Consider the following 15,478-nt stretch of genomic DNA (forward strand, 5'->3'; position numbering starts at 1 on the left):
AGCATAAAATAAGGTCTGAAAAAGTATAAAGGCATTTTATGTTTTTGGCTGAAAGTCTCAATAGATAAAGATGTCAGTTCTTTCAGAATTATGTAAATGTCAGGCAACTTCTATTAGAATCCAACAGTGTTTTTTTTTTTTTTTTTTTTTTTAAATGGATAAAATGATCTTAAAGTTTGTGTGGAAAGAAAATACCAGTGAATAGCCTTTAAAAGTATGAAAATGAAGACCAGTGAAGGGGAACTTAAGTTATGAGTTACTGTAAGTTAATAGAAAACTACTGAAATTAAATCAATATGGGATTGGTGTAGTGAGAGATTAAATAATCAGTAGGGTAGAATAGGGAGTCCTGAAATAGATTCCAATATGTATAAGAATTTAATATATGTTAAAAGTGTCGATTCAAGTCAGTGGGGAGAAGTTGGATTAGCTAATAAATGGTGCTGACATAACACACCGTCCTTCATGGGAAGACCAAAATTGAACCCAAATCTTAAACCATATACAAAAATGAATTCCAGGTGGATTAAAAATGTGAATGCAAACAATAAAATAATTTTAAAATCTTCAAAGAAAATCCAGGAGACTCTGTGTACCACATAAGGATAACAGAGTTTCTTAAACAAGACCAGAAAACCAGAAGCTACAATAGGTAGGCACATTAACTATATGAAAATGAAACACTCTCTTAATGAAAAAGGTAACGTTTGCAGAGTCAACAATAATGTTAACAAACAGTAATTTTTACACATTTATACTATTTTTGACTTCGAAAATACTCATTTCTCAAGTTGCAGAAATCTTACTTGAATTACATTTCAAAGTGGAGAGATGTAAATGATGAAAGGTATGAAATCTGATTGAAGAGCCTAAAATAAGTCCCAAACAAATGAAAAGACATACTATTCTGTTGCTGAAAGAGCTTTGATACGAAATATCCAAAAATGTTAATTCTTTCAAAGTTAACATTAAAAGCTCCGTGCAATTCCAACTGGAATCCAAAAAAAGGGTTTAAAAATTTTTAATGAAATGAAAAACTTGAATAAATTAAATAATTCAGAGTTTATACAGAGAAAGATGTATCTGAGAATAGTTTTTTAAAATACAAAAAAAGAGAAGTGGTCTTCAAATATTTGGAAAAGTACTTGTAATGCATTTGATGAGAACGTTTTAATATTTTAAATATAAAATGTCTATAATATGCAATACCTATAAAATATAAATGTTCTTTAAAAGGAATTTATTTTTGTATATAGTTTAAGATTTGGGTCGAATTTTGTTTTTCCCATGAATGAAAAAGATTTAACAGCCCAGTAGAAAAAGGGATAAGTGAAATGAATAGACAGTTCACAGAAGAGCAAACATAAATGGTCAATCAACAGGCGAAAAGATGCCCAAATTTGTTAGTAGAAAGGGAAATACCAACAGAGTGAAAGCAAAATGTCTTTTACACCCATGTACACGCATCACAATGTGTCTTGTTAGTGTGGAGAAGAAAGACACGTCCTTAGAAAGTTCATGTGTAGGAGGTAGATTTTTGCTAATTTGGATTTAAAGGGAGAAGTCAACTCTGCTCAAGGGGAAGGCCCCAAATACAGGCTGGGAATAAGTGTGCCAGGGGACAGAAATCTGATGGCAGAGGCTCTGAGCAAGAGGATATAGTTGTGCGTGTATGAAAAGGAATTTGGGAGGAGTTTAGATGTTGTGTCATGATGGATGGGTCAATGTGTATTGATTTTGACGATAAGCCATTGCTTAGAGAACAGAATAAGAATAATGTGTTCATATATATAATTTTTCCCCATTTCTTTATTGTGATAAAATATATATAACATAAAATTTACCATCTGAACCGTTTTTAAGTGTGCAGTTCAGTGGCATTAAATGCGTTTATAATGTTGTGCTACCCTCACCACCATCCATCTGCAGGACTCTTTTCATCCTGTAAAAGTGAAACTCTATACCTGTTAAATAATAACTCCCCATCACCCCCTTTCCAGAATAGTGTGTTCTATGAACAAATAATGATAAAAAGAAAAAGTGATTTCAGAACCCAATCACAGGAAGCATTTCAGGGTTCAATTCCAAAAAGTAAACACCAGAACTACTTTTTGCCGTGTTAACTGTAGTCTCTCAGGGAAGAAAGAAGACATCACTGAAGGTTTTGAGCAAAGATTGATTGTGAAGAAAATACTTAGGGAAGGTTAACGTGGTGACATTGGGCAGGAAAGTCTGGCTCACAAGTGGTGAATGTCCGCAGGCCAGCTGGGCTGTGACGGTGGTAACCTGCACATAAAGTGATCAGTACCTGAATAGACTCTGTGGCTGTGGGAATGAAAATGAAGCAGACACAACTGCTCCCTGGGAGAGGCAGACGTGAGAGATGCCCAAATGCAATTGTGCCTCACAGTAATTGTTTTACAGTTAACAAGGGACTTTCACTTATAAAGCAACTTTGTAACTCAGGAGGCTACTGATGTGCAAGAGGTTGGGGACATGTCTGGGTGACACTCTCATTAAAAGGCTGTGACTCTAAGCGCTACATATTCCCAGCAATGCTTGTTGAAGAGACAGGGGATATGGGCATCACTTTAGATTTCCAGCATAGCTACCTGGCCTCTTACAACTTCACCCTTTTCTGGGGACAGAAATTCCCCATCAGTTACACAGGAGAGAAAGCAAATTCTGGAGAAGCAGTATGGTTTGGTCTAGTGGTTAAGAAAATGTACCCTGGAGCAGGGCCCTCCTGGTTCTGTTGCTTGCTAGCAGAGTGACCTGGGACAAATTGCTTCATTTCTCTGTTTTTGTTTCCTCTTCTATAAAATGGGGATGACAGCAACAGTGTTTACTTCTCAGGGTTGCTGTGAAGGTTAAATGAGTTACTTTGAGTAAAACACTTAAAATGGTGCCTGGCCCATAGAAACATGACATCATTTCATAGGAATAATTTTACTTTAGATATTCAAAATAGTTTTCTATTCTACGTTTTTAGATGCATTCATGCACAGAATGGAGCAGGAATACAAACACTGTGAAATTCTGACCTTAAATTCATTCCATCACAATCCTATTTGAGAGCCCTTAGAAGAAAGTTTTGACGTTTGAGCTTTATTTTCACATCTCAAATTCAATCCACAAAAATTCCCCCATTTGATCCTTACTTGGGTTTGAAAGCAGATTTTTTTTTTCTTAAATCTTAAATTATTTAGCAACTGAGTGATCAGATGCTTAAGCAGATTATAATTTTTAAGTTACATTATAACTTTCGTGTTTATTTTTTCATGTCATGTGAGATTTTATAAGTGGTATAAAAACTCATCAGAAAAGGGGAAAGGTGGGAAAATAAATAATAGGAATTCTGGGATGAACTCAGTATATTCCATTTGTATTTTCAGGTATATCAATTATAACAGAAATGTGGGCAGAAAGTTTAGTTTCTTATTTTCATTGACAGCATTAAAGCTTTTAGTTTGCTCCTCAACTAATAATAAAGGCACATAAATACATAGAAGGCAAACGATTTAGGGATTTAATAAGCAGGGAGATGAGAGTGGATAGAATGCGGGGAGAAAAAGAGCACCAGAGCACCAGAAGCATTTTAACAGAGAAGGCAATGGTCAAGGTATGTGGGGATAAGACTTGTCTGATGAAAGGATGGGAACAGAGAGTGAATGGGTGGGATTCTCACGTGTCGTCTGTAAATTGAACTCTGTGGGATTTCACCCGGGAAAGGTAATGGGAACACATACCAAACCCTTCTTATATTCTACAGTAGCTTTACTCCCACAGTTGTAAACTGTCCCTTTTAAAAATTTACAATATAGATAAAATTATGGCCAGGTTATTTTTAAAAAATCGTTAAAAAAATAAAGCAAAAATCTCCTGTGCCAAGATGAAGGGATTGGTGCATATGTATCTCAAATATAAGTAGAGTAACTGTTGAATTCATTGACTTTAAAAATTCTAAGAGTAATTTATTAATTAATATATCCATAGATCATCTTATTACTTGGAATTTGTCTATATGAATAGACTCCTTGTTCAGTTTTATAACCTCAAGGAAAAACTATGTACTTATAGTATTTAGGATTGTTCTAAAATTGCATTAATACATTGATAAGAATTTTTTTTTTTTTTTTTGAGACAGAGTCTCTCTCTGTCGCCCAGGCTGGAGTGCAGTGACATGATCTCGGCTCACTGCAAGCTCCGCCTCCTGGGTTCACGCTATTCTCCTGCCTCAGCCTCCTGAGTAGCTGGGACTATAGGCGCCTGCCGCCATGCCCAGCTAATTTTTTGTATTTTTAGTAGAGACAGGGTTTCACCATGTTAGCCAGGATGGTCTCGATCTCCCAGCCTCGTGATCTGCCTGCCTCAGCCTTGGCCTCCCAAAGTGCTGGGATTACAGGCGTGAGCCACCGCGCCCAGCAAGAATGGGTTTTAAACCTAAAAATCACATTATAAATTACCATGAAAATTTAGTAGTAAGCAGTGGCCTTAAATTGCAAGGAGTATTAATTGGTTTGGACAATCTACCATTCTCCTGTCCTGGCAAGCACTCCCTCCACCAAACTTGTCACACCCAATTATCAGCTCAAATGTCATGTTCCTGACTCGCCAATTTAAATACTGCTCTCTTCCCCTTTATTCTCTGCCTTTCTTTACAGTTCTTGATACAATTTGTAGTAGTTGCATGATATATGTGTGTATTTGTGTGTTTTAGAAATCCATTTCACTTCCCACAAGGCAGGCTCCATGGAGACAGGGCTCATATGCCTTTGATCCACTATTATGTGAAAACACAGATTACGCTGCCAATAGATGTATAGAGTCTGATTAAACCAGTATTCTCTGGATCATTAACATTTGGTGCAAAGTCAGTAAGATGTTATTTTGCAAGGAAAATAAGAGCAGAGATATTATATTGTGTAAAATTAAGACTTAAAGATATTATTGATTTTATGATGAGTTCTATGTAAAAATCTGTCCTGTCTTCCTTGATAGCTTTTAGTTTAATTTCATCCAAGATTGCTGGGGATTGATGTCTATAGATACGCAGTATTGTGTTATTTGCTTACTTTTCATTTTCAATGATAATTAAGGTACACTTATCAAGCTATTTCTTTGCTAAAATATGTTTACGTGATTATGGTGAAACACCTTCATTCAGGGTCTGCTTTTTTGTGCCTTTGCTGGCTTTTTGTGAGTCTGAGTCACAGGTGATGTCAATATAAAGTTTTGGGTTTGCATGTTACATTTCACACATACCCAGGTGCAGTTATGAGGATCTGGACCCTCATAGGAGGATCTGCAGATGTAACTTCTCATTTCTTTATATGAGAAGTTGTGCAGTTATGAGGAGCTACAATGCTGTCATTGTAGCTTAACAGTATCCATGTTTTCTCCAAGTGTGAGCCTCTGAAAATCCTGCTGTCTCTTATAATTTTTTAAAAAACGTCTAGGAGTTGGATCCTATATACCTATAGAGTATTTTTTTAGAAGGTGATATTTCCATGATGTGATTATTATGCATTGCATGCCTGTATCAAAACATATCATGTACCCCATAAATATAATACACCTACTATGTACCCACAAAGATTAAAAATAAAAAAATAATAAAAACAAAAGTGATAAATATTAGGACCACTAGGCACACTAGTCATAATGTAAATAAAGCCAGTCATATGGAGTAACTTCATTTGTTTCCAGAATAATTGAAATAGGTATAAGGAGTAACATTGTGTCTTAAAACCATGGCAAAGTCACCCCAATACCTGTTCCTCCCTTTCTCAAATGATCTCAAAACTGAAAGTGTTATGCCTTGTTCCATGGTTGGATAACAAGTTATAGTCAAGGAAAAGCATTTCCTGGATGTCTCAGAAGGTGCAAGCCTGCACGAGAAGGTAGACACACAGATGTATGAGCTCTAGGTTGAAAATACAATAGAATGTTGAGTGTGTCTGTGTAGTGAGTGAGTGAACACGTCAGAAGGTGAGTGATGTGACTCCCTTCAACCATTTGGTGATCTTCTTAGTTCATTTTACCTGCATTCCTTACAGAAAGAGCGAACTTAGAAACAATTTGGTGTCGGTGTCTGGTCCATGCATTTTTTAATATAATGCAGTTATTTTACTTTGTGATTCATTAATGAGGGAAACTTGTGTTTTTGTTCCTTAGGCATCGTGAATCAAATCACTCACTGTAGTGAATATTCGAACAAGATAAATTTCACAACACAAGGCTTATTATTACATTTAATATGAATATATATGAATAACGGATTGATTATTGTTTCTTAGAAATGTGTAGATGGTCCCTGATTTCTAGTGGTTCAGTTTAAGACTGTTTAACCTTACCATGGCATGGAAGTGCTACACATTTAGTAGAAACCATACTTCAAGTACCCGTATAACGATTCTGCTTTTCACTTTCCTTACAATATCCAATAAATTATATGAGATGTTCAACATGCATAAAACAGGCTTGTTATTAGATGATTTTGCCTCGCTGTAGGCTAAGGTCATTGTTCTGGGCATGTTTAAGGTAAGCCAGGTTAAGCTGTGATGTTTGGTAGGTTAGGTGTATTTGGTGCATTTTTAAGTTATAATATTTTTAACTTATGGTGGATTTATTGAGATGCAACCCCATCATAAGTTGAGGAAGGGGTTTCCGTACGTTTACTTGGAAGAGCATATGCAAGGTTTAATAACAAGAAAGGAATTCATCAGTTTCATTTTCAAGTACTCTAGTGGTACTATGCTGGAAACCTCAGAGTTTGCAGAAACAGTATGATGGACTCTCTGTGTGCAAAGATCATATAACCTACTTTTGCCATTTAGCTAATACAGTGTTAATGAATATGGCTGAGTCAGAAGTGTCATTCCAGTGGAAAGATGTTGAAGAGTCCACCATCTTTGTTGAGTGAATATCCTTTAGGCACTAGAAACTTAGGAGAGACAGGACCAGTGACTAAAATATGGTAAAAGTATAGCAGAAGGGTGAAGAGGGCAAAAAGAATAAGACTATGGCCGGGGCAGTGACTCATGCCTGTAATCCGCGCACTTTGGGAGGCTGAGGCGGACAAATCATGAGGTTGGGAGATCGAGACCATCCTGGCTAACGTGGTGAAACCCTATCTCTGCTAAAAATACAAAAAATTAGCTGGGCATGGTGGCGGGTGTCTGTGGCCCCAGGTACTTGGGAGGCTGAGGCAGGAGAATGACGTGAACCCGGGAGGCGGAGCTTGCAGTGAGCCAAGATTGCACCACTGCACTCCAGCCTGGGCGACAGAGCGAGACTCCATCTCAAAAATAAATAAATAAATAAATAAAATAAGACTTTGTATTTACGGGAGGACCAGGCAGGGTGAATCATTGCTTTTGTGCCAGCTACTGTATAAAGTGCTGAAGGAAATCTAAATTTCTTTCATTTGTAATTTTGTTCTTGATTTCAAGACACAAAATAATAAAAAAGTCCGTTTTTCTTGTTTTAAAGAGGTCTTGCCAGTTACTTAAAATCAATTTGTACGGTATTGAGAATATCAGAAAGTTGTTATTATCAAATGGAACCAGAACAGAAAATATTTCCTGTAAACCATCTCAAAATATTTACCAAATGCTGTATTCCCATCAAGATTTTCTCTAGCTCTCTCTCATAGGTAGGTTCCGGACACGTGTCCCTGAAGGAGACCATCACCCTATGCATGTCTAAAATACACCATGAGAGCCATCCCAAATTGCTTTTTAATAAAGCCTTCTGCAAGGCAGAGCCTTTAGATGTACGCATAAGAGTGTATTATCAGAATGTTGTTAGAAAACAAAACATTGTAATAATTATAACATCAGAAAAATATTATGAGAGAACAAAACAGCTTACTTTGACCTGTGAAATCAGTTCACCCTTTCCTGGCTAAAGTAAGTTAAAGGAGGTGTGACATGTGAGTAGCTAGGATTTTTTTTTTTTTTTTTTTTAGTGAAATTGTGTTTATATTCTAATTAGTTATGACATGAATGCTTATATTTCTCTATACATGGAGAAAAATATAGTTCTACCAAATAAGTTGATAATCCCTTTTTGGTTGTTTTAAGAGTCCCTTAAAAGGAGAAAAATAATTTAGAGTGAGTATTGGAGATGGTTTTCCTGGTGAATAAATTGTGGAGTTAAAGCAGAGAAAGTTTTAAATTGACATTAAATTGACCCAGGACATTTCAGAAAATGTAGTTCCTAAGACTAAATTTTTGAGCAAATGAAGTATAGGAAATGATGAGAAAAACTGTGGTACACATCATGCTCTTTATCTGGAATAATTCCCTTTGGAAAATTTATATTTAAATTCTGGGGCCTAGAGTCTATTTTCTAAATGTGGTAGACATTAAGACATTTGTGGTCTAGGTTTCTAACTGATCATGGATTATAGAAATGCAGAAATGAAAACTGACATTTAAAAATCTTGGTATTTTAGTGCTTAATTCTCATTAATAGGATTTGAGTTCATGCCATTGCATTTGTGATCAATGTAGAAGTAGAGCTTTTTTTATTAAAAAAAAAAAACAAAAAAACACTTTATGCCATTAAGCTTTATAGAGGGAGATGGATACCAGGAATGTAAACTTTGCAACCATTCATTTTTAAGGTAGCTTTTATCTATGTGAAAATCAAATGTGTTACTTTTAAATGTAAAGATACGTGTACTGTTTATCTTTTCTTTTATGACAGATTAAATACAAAGAAAAATTTGATAATGAAATGAAGGATAAGAAACATCATTACAGTCCTCTTGAAAGTGCTTCTTTTAGGCAGAGTCAGCTTGCTGCTACATTGGCAAGCAATGTAAGTTGTAATTCATAGAAAATTATTTTCAATATCTTTTGATTCTTTTTTTTTTAGAATAGACTGTGTTGTAATTACTGATACTTAATCAAAATAATATAGCTTCCAAGTAATTTGTAGTTGAACTGAAGCATATTTTTCTAAAGCTTTTTCTGAGAAAAATATATTATTGTAATTAATTTTTAATGGTTACTGATTACTAATTAGTTAATAAGTAGGAATAGTATTGCAAATGAAGTTATTATATCTGTTCAAGAGTAGAAATAGATTTTGCAGAGAAGTGGTCTGTATTACCACAAATTAGTGGTTAGGACAGTAGTTACCTCATGTAATTATGGCTATGAAATTGAGTTTATTGTAAAGTACTGCCTGGTACATGGTAATTTATCATATAAAGAAATTTTTAGAAATTTTACTTTAATGACTTACAATTTATTTTTTATCCCTTATGTAAATGCTGTGAAATACTTCCTTATATGAATTGTTCTCATTCCATGTTTTTAAAAATAATGAAAATTAATTTTACAAGAAATGATGTTTTAAATTCTTGTTAAAATTAGAGTATAGAAATAGCAATATCAAAAAATTGATTGCTATAGGTGAAAATATTTAGATTTCCTTTTCAAGTATAAAAATTATGCATTATTGATCTGTTGCTTTGTTAGAAATAGAGATGAAATATACTTAAAGGAACCTAGAACATAGTGCTGAAAGCTAAAGGTTTCGAGTCAGATTGGTTGGATTTAAATCCTATTTCATCACCTATTACTATGTGTTTGTCTTTCTGTGCCTCAGTTTTCTTATCTATAAAATGGGACTACTTAAAATACCTACTTAATAAAGAGGTTATTGTGGAGATTCAATACTTAATACATATAAAGGGTTTTAGAAAAGTGGCACATAGTAAGTCTGTGATATCTTTGCTATCAATATTTTGTTATTAATAGTATTATATTTTCAAAAAGTTGCTTTAAAAAAGTCTGTGGTGATAGGATGGAAGACATCAAAATCTTAAAATCTCCACAAAGCATAATTGAAATGCTGTAGTAATTTCTAAAGAATAAAGTGGCTATTCTCTTTATTTTTTGAAAGCAGAGTTACTGTGAAAATTACTTTATTCTGTTAACATGAATATGTTAACAACAAAAGGAATTATCCAAGTATTTTCAAGCCCATATAGAAATAACTTTTTAAAATTCATTCCGTAGTAAATCAGCACCATCTAGTGGCTCCTTGTAAATTCTCCTGTCAATTTACCACTAAATAGTACTACTTTATGATGTATGAAAAATGCAATAATGCAAAAGCATAATATTTTCTTCTCCTAGATGGTATTTTGTTCCATGTTATTTTCATAGGTGAAGTACAAGAAAGACATTCAAAATATGCATGATCCAGTTTCAGATCTCCCAAATTTGTTGTTTTTAGACCATGTTTTGAAAGCCAGCAAAATGCTCAGCGGCGTAAGTGGTTCATCTAATGGCAACCGTAGTTGCCTTGTGGCTCCAAGAAGCCAATATGTCTGCAGCGTTCGTGTGCTCACCTGCTTCCTTAGAAGGCCTGTGCCTCACTCCTCCCTCAATAACTAACTCATTGAAAAATACTCCTTTGCTTGCAGAAATCCCACCAGAGCTGTCACTTTGCAAAGGAGGTTCTTGGTGCTCTCCAGTATCTCCTGCATACAGCTATACTTCAAAGTGTCTGCACAATGGCCTTTCTATCATTCTTCTTTCCCTTACTTCATCTGTGTTAGATTAAAGCCACTTGGAAGTTCAGGTTCTCAAGTCAGGGCTATTTTATTTTATGCAGGCCAGACCAGAGTGTCTTGTATTTAGTATGCCTTCAGTAGCATGAAAAATTGTCTTAGTCTAAACTGTATTTTCTCTGAAAATAATTCCTAACAGCATTTATACTGCATTGACACATTGCTTTTAGTCTTGTCATGGTTTCAGTGTTCTCGGTCAAGGCAACCAGGAGAAAAGGGTGAGTTCTTCATGTCCTGATGAAAATATCTGGGTGCACTGCCCATGTAGTCAGCCCCGTGGAACTCTCACTACCCTGGATGCTGTTCCAACCCATAGTACATCAGGACCCTGACTTCGCTAACTCTCGTAACTGACAACCCTAAGTCACACGTGGGTCCATTTTGTACAGTCTAATGTAAATTGTTTCTATCATCTCTTCAACAGAGAAAACGCAACAAAGTCATATGTTACTTATTTCATATATCATTTATAAGGTTTAGATCTTCATTTAGGTGGTGTTTTTGCCTAGAGGACAGATTTCTTTTTCCCCATAGACAAATTGTGATTGAATGACTACTTCATGGGAGGGAAAGTTTAAGACTTAAAAAATGTGTTCCTTTTGAAGTGCCTACTTACAAAGTTGTATACATTGTATAAAGTTGACATTTGCTCAACTTTATTGTATATTAGAATGGCCTCCTTTATCTAGAATTTGTGAAGAAACAAAGAATAGCCTATATAAACATTTTCATGTAAAAAATTGGAATTTTGTTGATTTATAAATTAAAAGATTGAATAAGATTGCTCAGTAAGAGATATTCTGCCAAAATTATCCATTTGTCGTAGTAGCTGTTGTTTTAAAGACCCCTAGATGTCTTTAGCAATATCAGAATTACTTTTATTTTAACCTAAACTCTATAGAGTGATATGAGTGCCTTAATTAGTGTGTAAAATCATTCTAATTAAAATTTTGGGAACATTTTCCCCTGGAAAATGGACCTCTCGTAGTGTTCAGTTTCTTTTATAACTTTACATAAATTAAGAAATGTGTATTTTGTGTAACTCTGTGTATCTCCCACTAGGAGGCAACAGAGACTGTTATATAATGAAAGACACACATTCGAAGTTCTTTTGCAGATCTTAATTCAAATAAGTTTTCCTTGGTATTTTTTTGTTTTTGTTTTCTTAAATAGGAGTTTCGGAAATTCTTTGTAACTAAAATGGATAATTGTGTTGGGAACAATATTTACTGAATTTTTCAGTATATATTAATTATTTTAGACATTAATATATATCTGTTGTGGATTTTAACTCAGTAATGGACTATGTTGTAGTTTGTTACATTCATGATTATTTTATAAACACGTATTACAAGATAATTTCTAATCAGATTATAATGTCTGTATTATTATCTTTCTTTCCAGATTTTAACTGGTTAAAAAAAAAAAAACAGTTTTTTTTTTAAGATGGAGTCTCACTCTGTCTCAGGCTGGAGCGTAATGGCGTGATCTTGGCTCACTGCAATCTCCACCTCCCAGGTTCAAGCGATTCTCCTGCCTCAGCCTCCTGAGTATCTGGGACTACAGATGCACACCACCACGTCCCACTAATTTTGTATTTTTAGTAGAGATGGGGTTTGATCATGTTGGCCAAGGATGGTCTCGATCTCTTGACCTGGGAGCCAAGGGTGGGAGCCACCATGCCTATCCCAAAAAAAGGCTTTTAAAAAAAAATATTAGAGGAGCCAAAATTTATAACTTGTTTCCTTCAATCAAGATGTATTCTGTGGGCTGGGTGCAGTAGCTCCTGTTTGTAATCCCAGCATTTTGGGAGGCCAAGGCAGGAGGATGGCTTGAGGCCAGGAGTTTGAGACCAGTGTGGGCAACATAGTGGGACCCTAGCTCCACAAAAAAATAAAGAAATTAGCTTGGCATGGTGACATGCACCTATAGCTCCAGCTACTCAGGAGGCTAAGATGAGAAGATTGCTTTAGCCCAGAGGTCAAGGCTGCAGTGAGCCATGATCCCTCCACTGCACTGCACTCCAGCCTGGGTGACAGAGCAAGACCCTATCCAAAAAAAAAAAAAAGTACTATATGAACATTTTCACGACCTTCCTGGGGGTGCTTTCCTCCCTGATTTTATTCTGGTTAGGTTTGGGGGAACATATATTGCAGCTCCCTAATTGACTGGAAGCACTTGAGGCCAGGCTCCCTCTGGGGATTATTGCTTTGTCTCACATGAAAGGGCAGCTCTCTTGTGGCAGGACAGTTGGGCATCTGTTCCATTCCTAGCACTGGGCTTTCTTCCTCTTTCACTCTGAAATCCCTGGAGCATCCCGTAAGATCGAAATGCAAATTTCCTTATGGCCAGCTCTTTCCTGCTCCCTTTCAAATACTGTTTCTGTATCCCTCCACTCTATTGTCATTTTTACTGGCACCCCATTGCCTAATAAGCAACTATTTTTAGCTTCTTAAGTCTCTGTAGCCTTAAGTCTTTAAGAGCTACCATTTACTTCTAAAGGTCTTTTCCAAATAAGGCAAAATAACTAAGTGTCCAATCTCCAATGATAGAAATCATGAAATAATCATTTTTAAAATTTTCTAATTTATAATTGTTATTGATACATAATGGTCGTATATATTTATGGGGTAAATGTAATGTTTTGATACAGGCATACAGTGTGTATTGATCAAATCAGGATAACTGAGGTATCCATCAGTTCAAGCATTTGTCATTTCTTTCTGTTAGGAACATTTCAATTCCACTCTTAGTTATTTTAAAATGTACAATAAATCATTGTTAACTATGGTCACCCTATTGTGGTATTGAATACTAGATCTTCAACTCATTCTCTCTAACTGTATTTTTGCACCCCTTAACCTTCTCCACTTGAGGAGATGGTCTCTACTCTTCCCAGCTGCTGGTAACCATCATTCTGCTCTGTCTTCATAAGTTCAGCCTCCCAAGTAGCTGGGGCTATAGGTGCATGCCATCATGCCCAGCTAATTTCTTTATTTTTTGTAGAGCTGGAGTCTCACTATTTTAGCTCCCACATATGAGTGAGGGAACATGTGAAATTTGTTGTTCTGTGCCTGGCTTATTTCACTTAACATAATGACCTCCAGTTCCATCCATGTTGTTGCAAATGGCAGGATCTCATTCATTTTTGTGGCTGAATAGTATTCCATTGTGTATATGTACCACATTTTCTTTATTCATTCATCTATTGATGGACACTTAGATTGCTATTGAAACAATTTTTGTCATATTGCTGCCTGTTACATTTAGCATCTTTCAGTGGCCAGACTTGGCATCCCTGTTCAATTCAGTCTCTTCCAAATTCAACTTTTTTTCTGTACGTCTAAATAGTAGCCTTCATCCAATTTTTTCAGCTTAAAAACTCAACTGACTGTTCCCAGATTTCTCAATTTCTCTTCCGGGCGCCTTTTACCCTTTTCTTTTAGGAAAAATAGTTGAATTATTTCTCTTACATTTTCCTTGTGACCCTCAATCTTCTTCATGGTAGAGTCTTTTTGTATAGGACTTTTTTATTCCTTGCCTCTGGGTTTCTTTTCCTTTATTCTTTTTGTTTTTCTTTCCTTCTCTCCTTTTGAACAGTGTTAAACATATTCCTGTCATAAGATAAGAGCAAGACAAATGGTCTTTATTTTGCTCCACTTTACCTATTTCCACGAGTCCCAGCGCTAGCTTTTCGTTGCCACTCCCTGGTGTTGTGAATATCCTTTACATTATGTTTGCGGCTAATTGTCCTCTGCCTCTCTTATGTGTTTCATATGCTGACCTAGAGTGGGTCTGTCTTGCATTGTCTGTGTATCTCAGTGTCAGAAACCTCCTACCTGCCAGCTAACTGCAGACGGGGACTTGGCAACAGCTTTGCAGCTCTCGGTGGCTTGTATTGTGCAGTTTGCATTTCTAAGTATTGATGGCTCTAATCAGTCTCTTTGATTCTAAATTTATTTTCACATTCTGTATTTTAGCGAGAATATAAAAAGATCTTTGAGGAAAACAAAGGAATGTATCATTTTGATGCGGATGCTGTGGAACATCTGCACCATAAAGGCAATGCCATCCTCCAAAGTCAGGTACGCACTTGCTGGGCACCTACCCTCCCTGCCAGGAAGCCGTAACCATCCTGAGGCCTGCCACTCACTGCCATGCATCTTAACTGAGAATGTACAGTTGCAGAAAAGAATAAATCCTGAGAATGTTAACATTACTTTTGAAAATCTCAAACACTATTTGCTATGTATGTATTGGGGTCAGGGGAGCTTGAACCATATTTCAATCTAAAGGCATTTTGTAAAATAACTGTTACTTCACATAATTAAAAAGTTACAAGATAGAAATTAATTAAACTATGGTCAAACCACATGATGATTTAAATTTTTCTAGTGTCTTGATTTGTCATTTTGAGCAGTAACATTAATTTTCCAGGTGCAAGGTTTATTATAATTTCTTATTTCAATTATAAGTGTTATTAAAAAGGGAATACAGTCTTACTAATGTATTCTTGATTAATATTTTTTTCCAATATGAAATTCTAGGTACTCCCTGAATAAACTTAAAAAAAGTCGTCTCTCTAGCATACTTTAAAGTCGCTATTTTTTAAAAATTCTGAGCTTAAATAGTTGCAAAAGATGTCAGGTCCAGCATCTGTTAAGATAAAGTTTTATATCAGTCTTTTAAATCTATTCTGTGGAATGTAAAGTCCATAAAAATTTCATACTCACCTTCATTGGTTTTAAAAATAAACAAAACAGTTCCCCTTTAAGTTTGGAAATACACATCATTTCTAAAAATTTCGTATTTAATTTCATTTATTTCACAAAATTTTTGTTTGAGATGGAGTCTCGCACTGTCATCCTGGCTGGAGTGCAATGG

At 35.5% G+C, this 15,478-nt stretch overlaps 1 protein-coding gene across 2 annotated transcripts in view; it reads left to right on the forward strand.

The window, feature by feature from the left end:
* NEBL (nebulette) overlaps window positions 1–15,478 on the forward strand; it is a 379,467-nt gene that overhangs the window by 293,711 nt on the left and 70,278 nt on the right. Inside the window, exons 8-10 of one of the 2 annotated variants that reach the window (XM_025396000.1) lie at window positions 8,716–8,829; window positions 10,188–10,292; window positions 14,575–14,679. The exons of the other annotated variant lie outside the window; for it this stretch is intronic. Of the exons in view, the coding sequence (XP_025251785.1) occupies window positions 8,716–8,829; window positions 10,188–10,292; window positions 14,575–14,679 (324 nt within the window). The remainder of the gene's footprint in view (window positions 1–8,715; window positions 8,830–10,187; window positions 10,293–14,574; window positions 14,680–15,478) is intronic. 2 annotated transcript variants of the gene reach the window in all.

This window comes from Theropithecus gelada, chromosome 9 (genome assembly GCF_003255815.1).
Source record: "Theropithecus gelada isolate Dixy chromosome 9, Tgel_1.0, whole genome shotgun sequence".
In the NCBI taxonomy this organism is placed as follows: domain Eukaryota; kingdom Metazoa; phylum Chordata; class Mammalia; order Primates; family Cercopithecidae; genus Theropithecus; species Theropithecus gelada.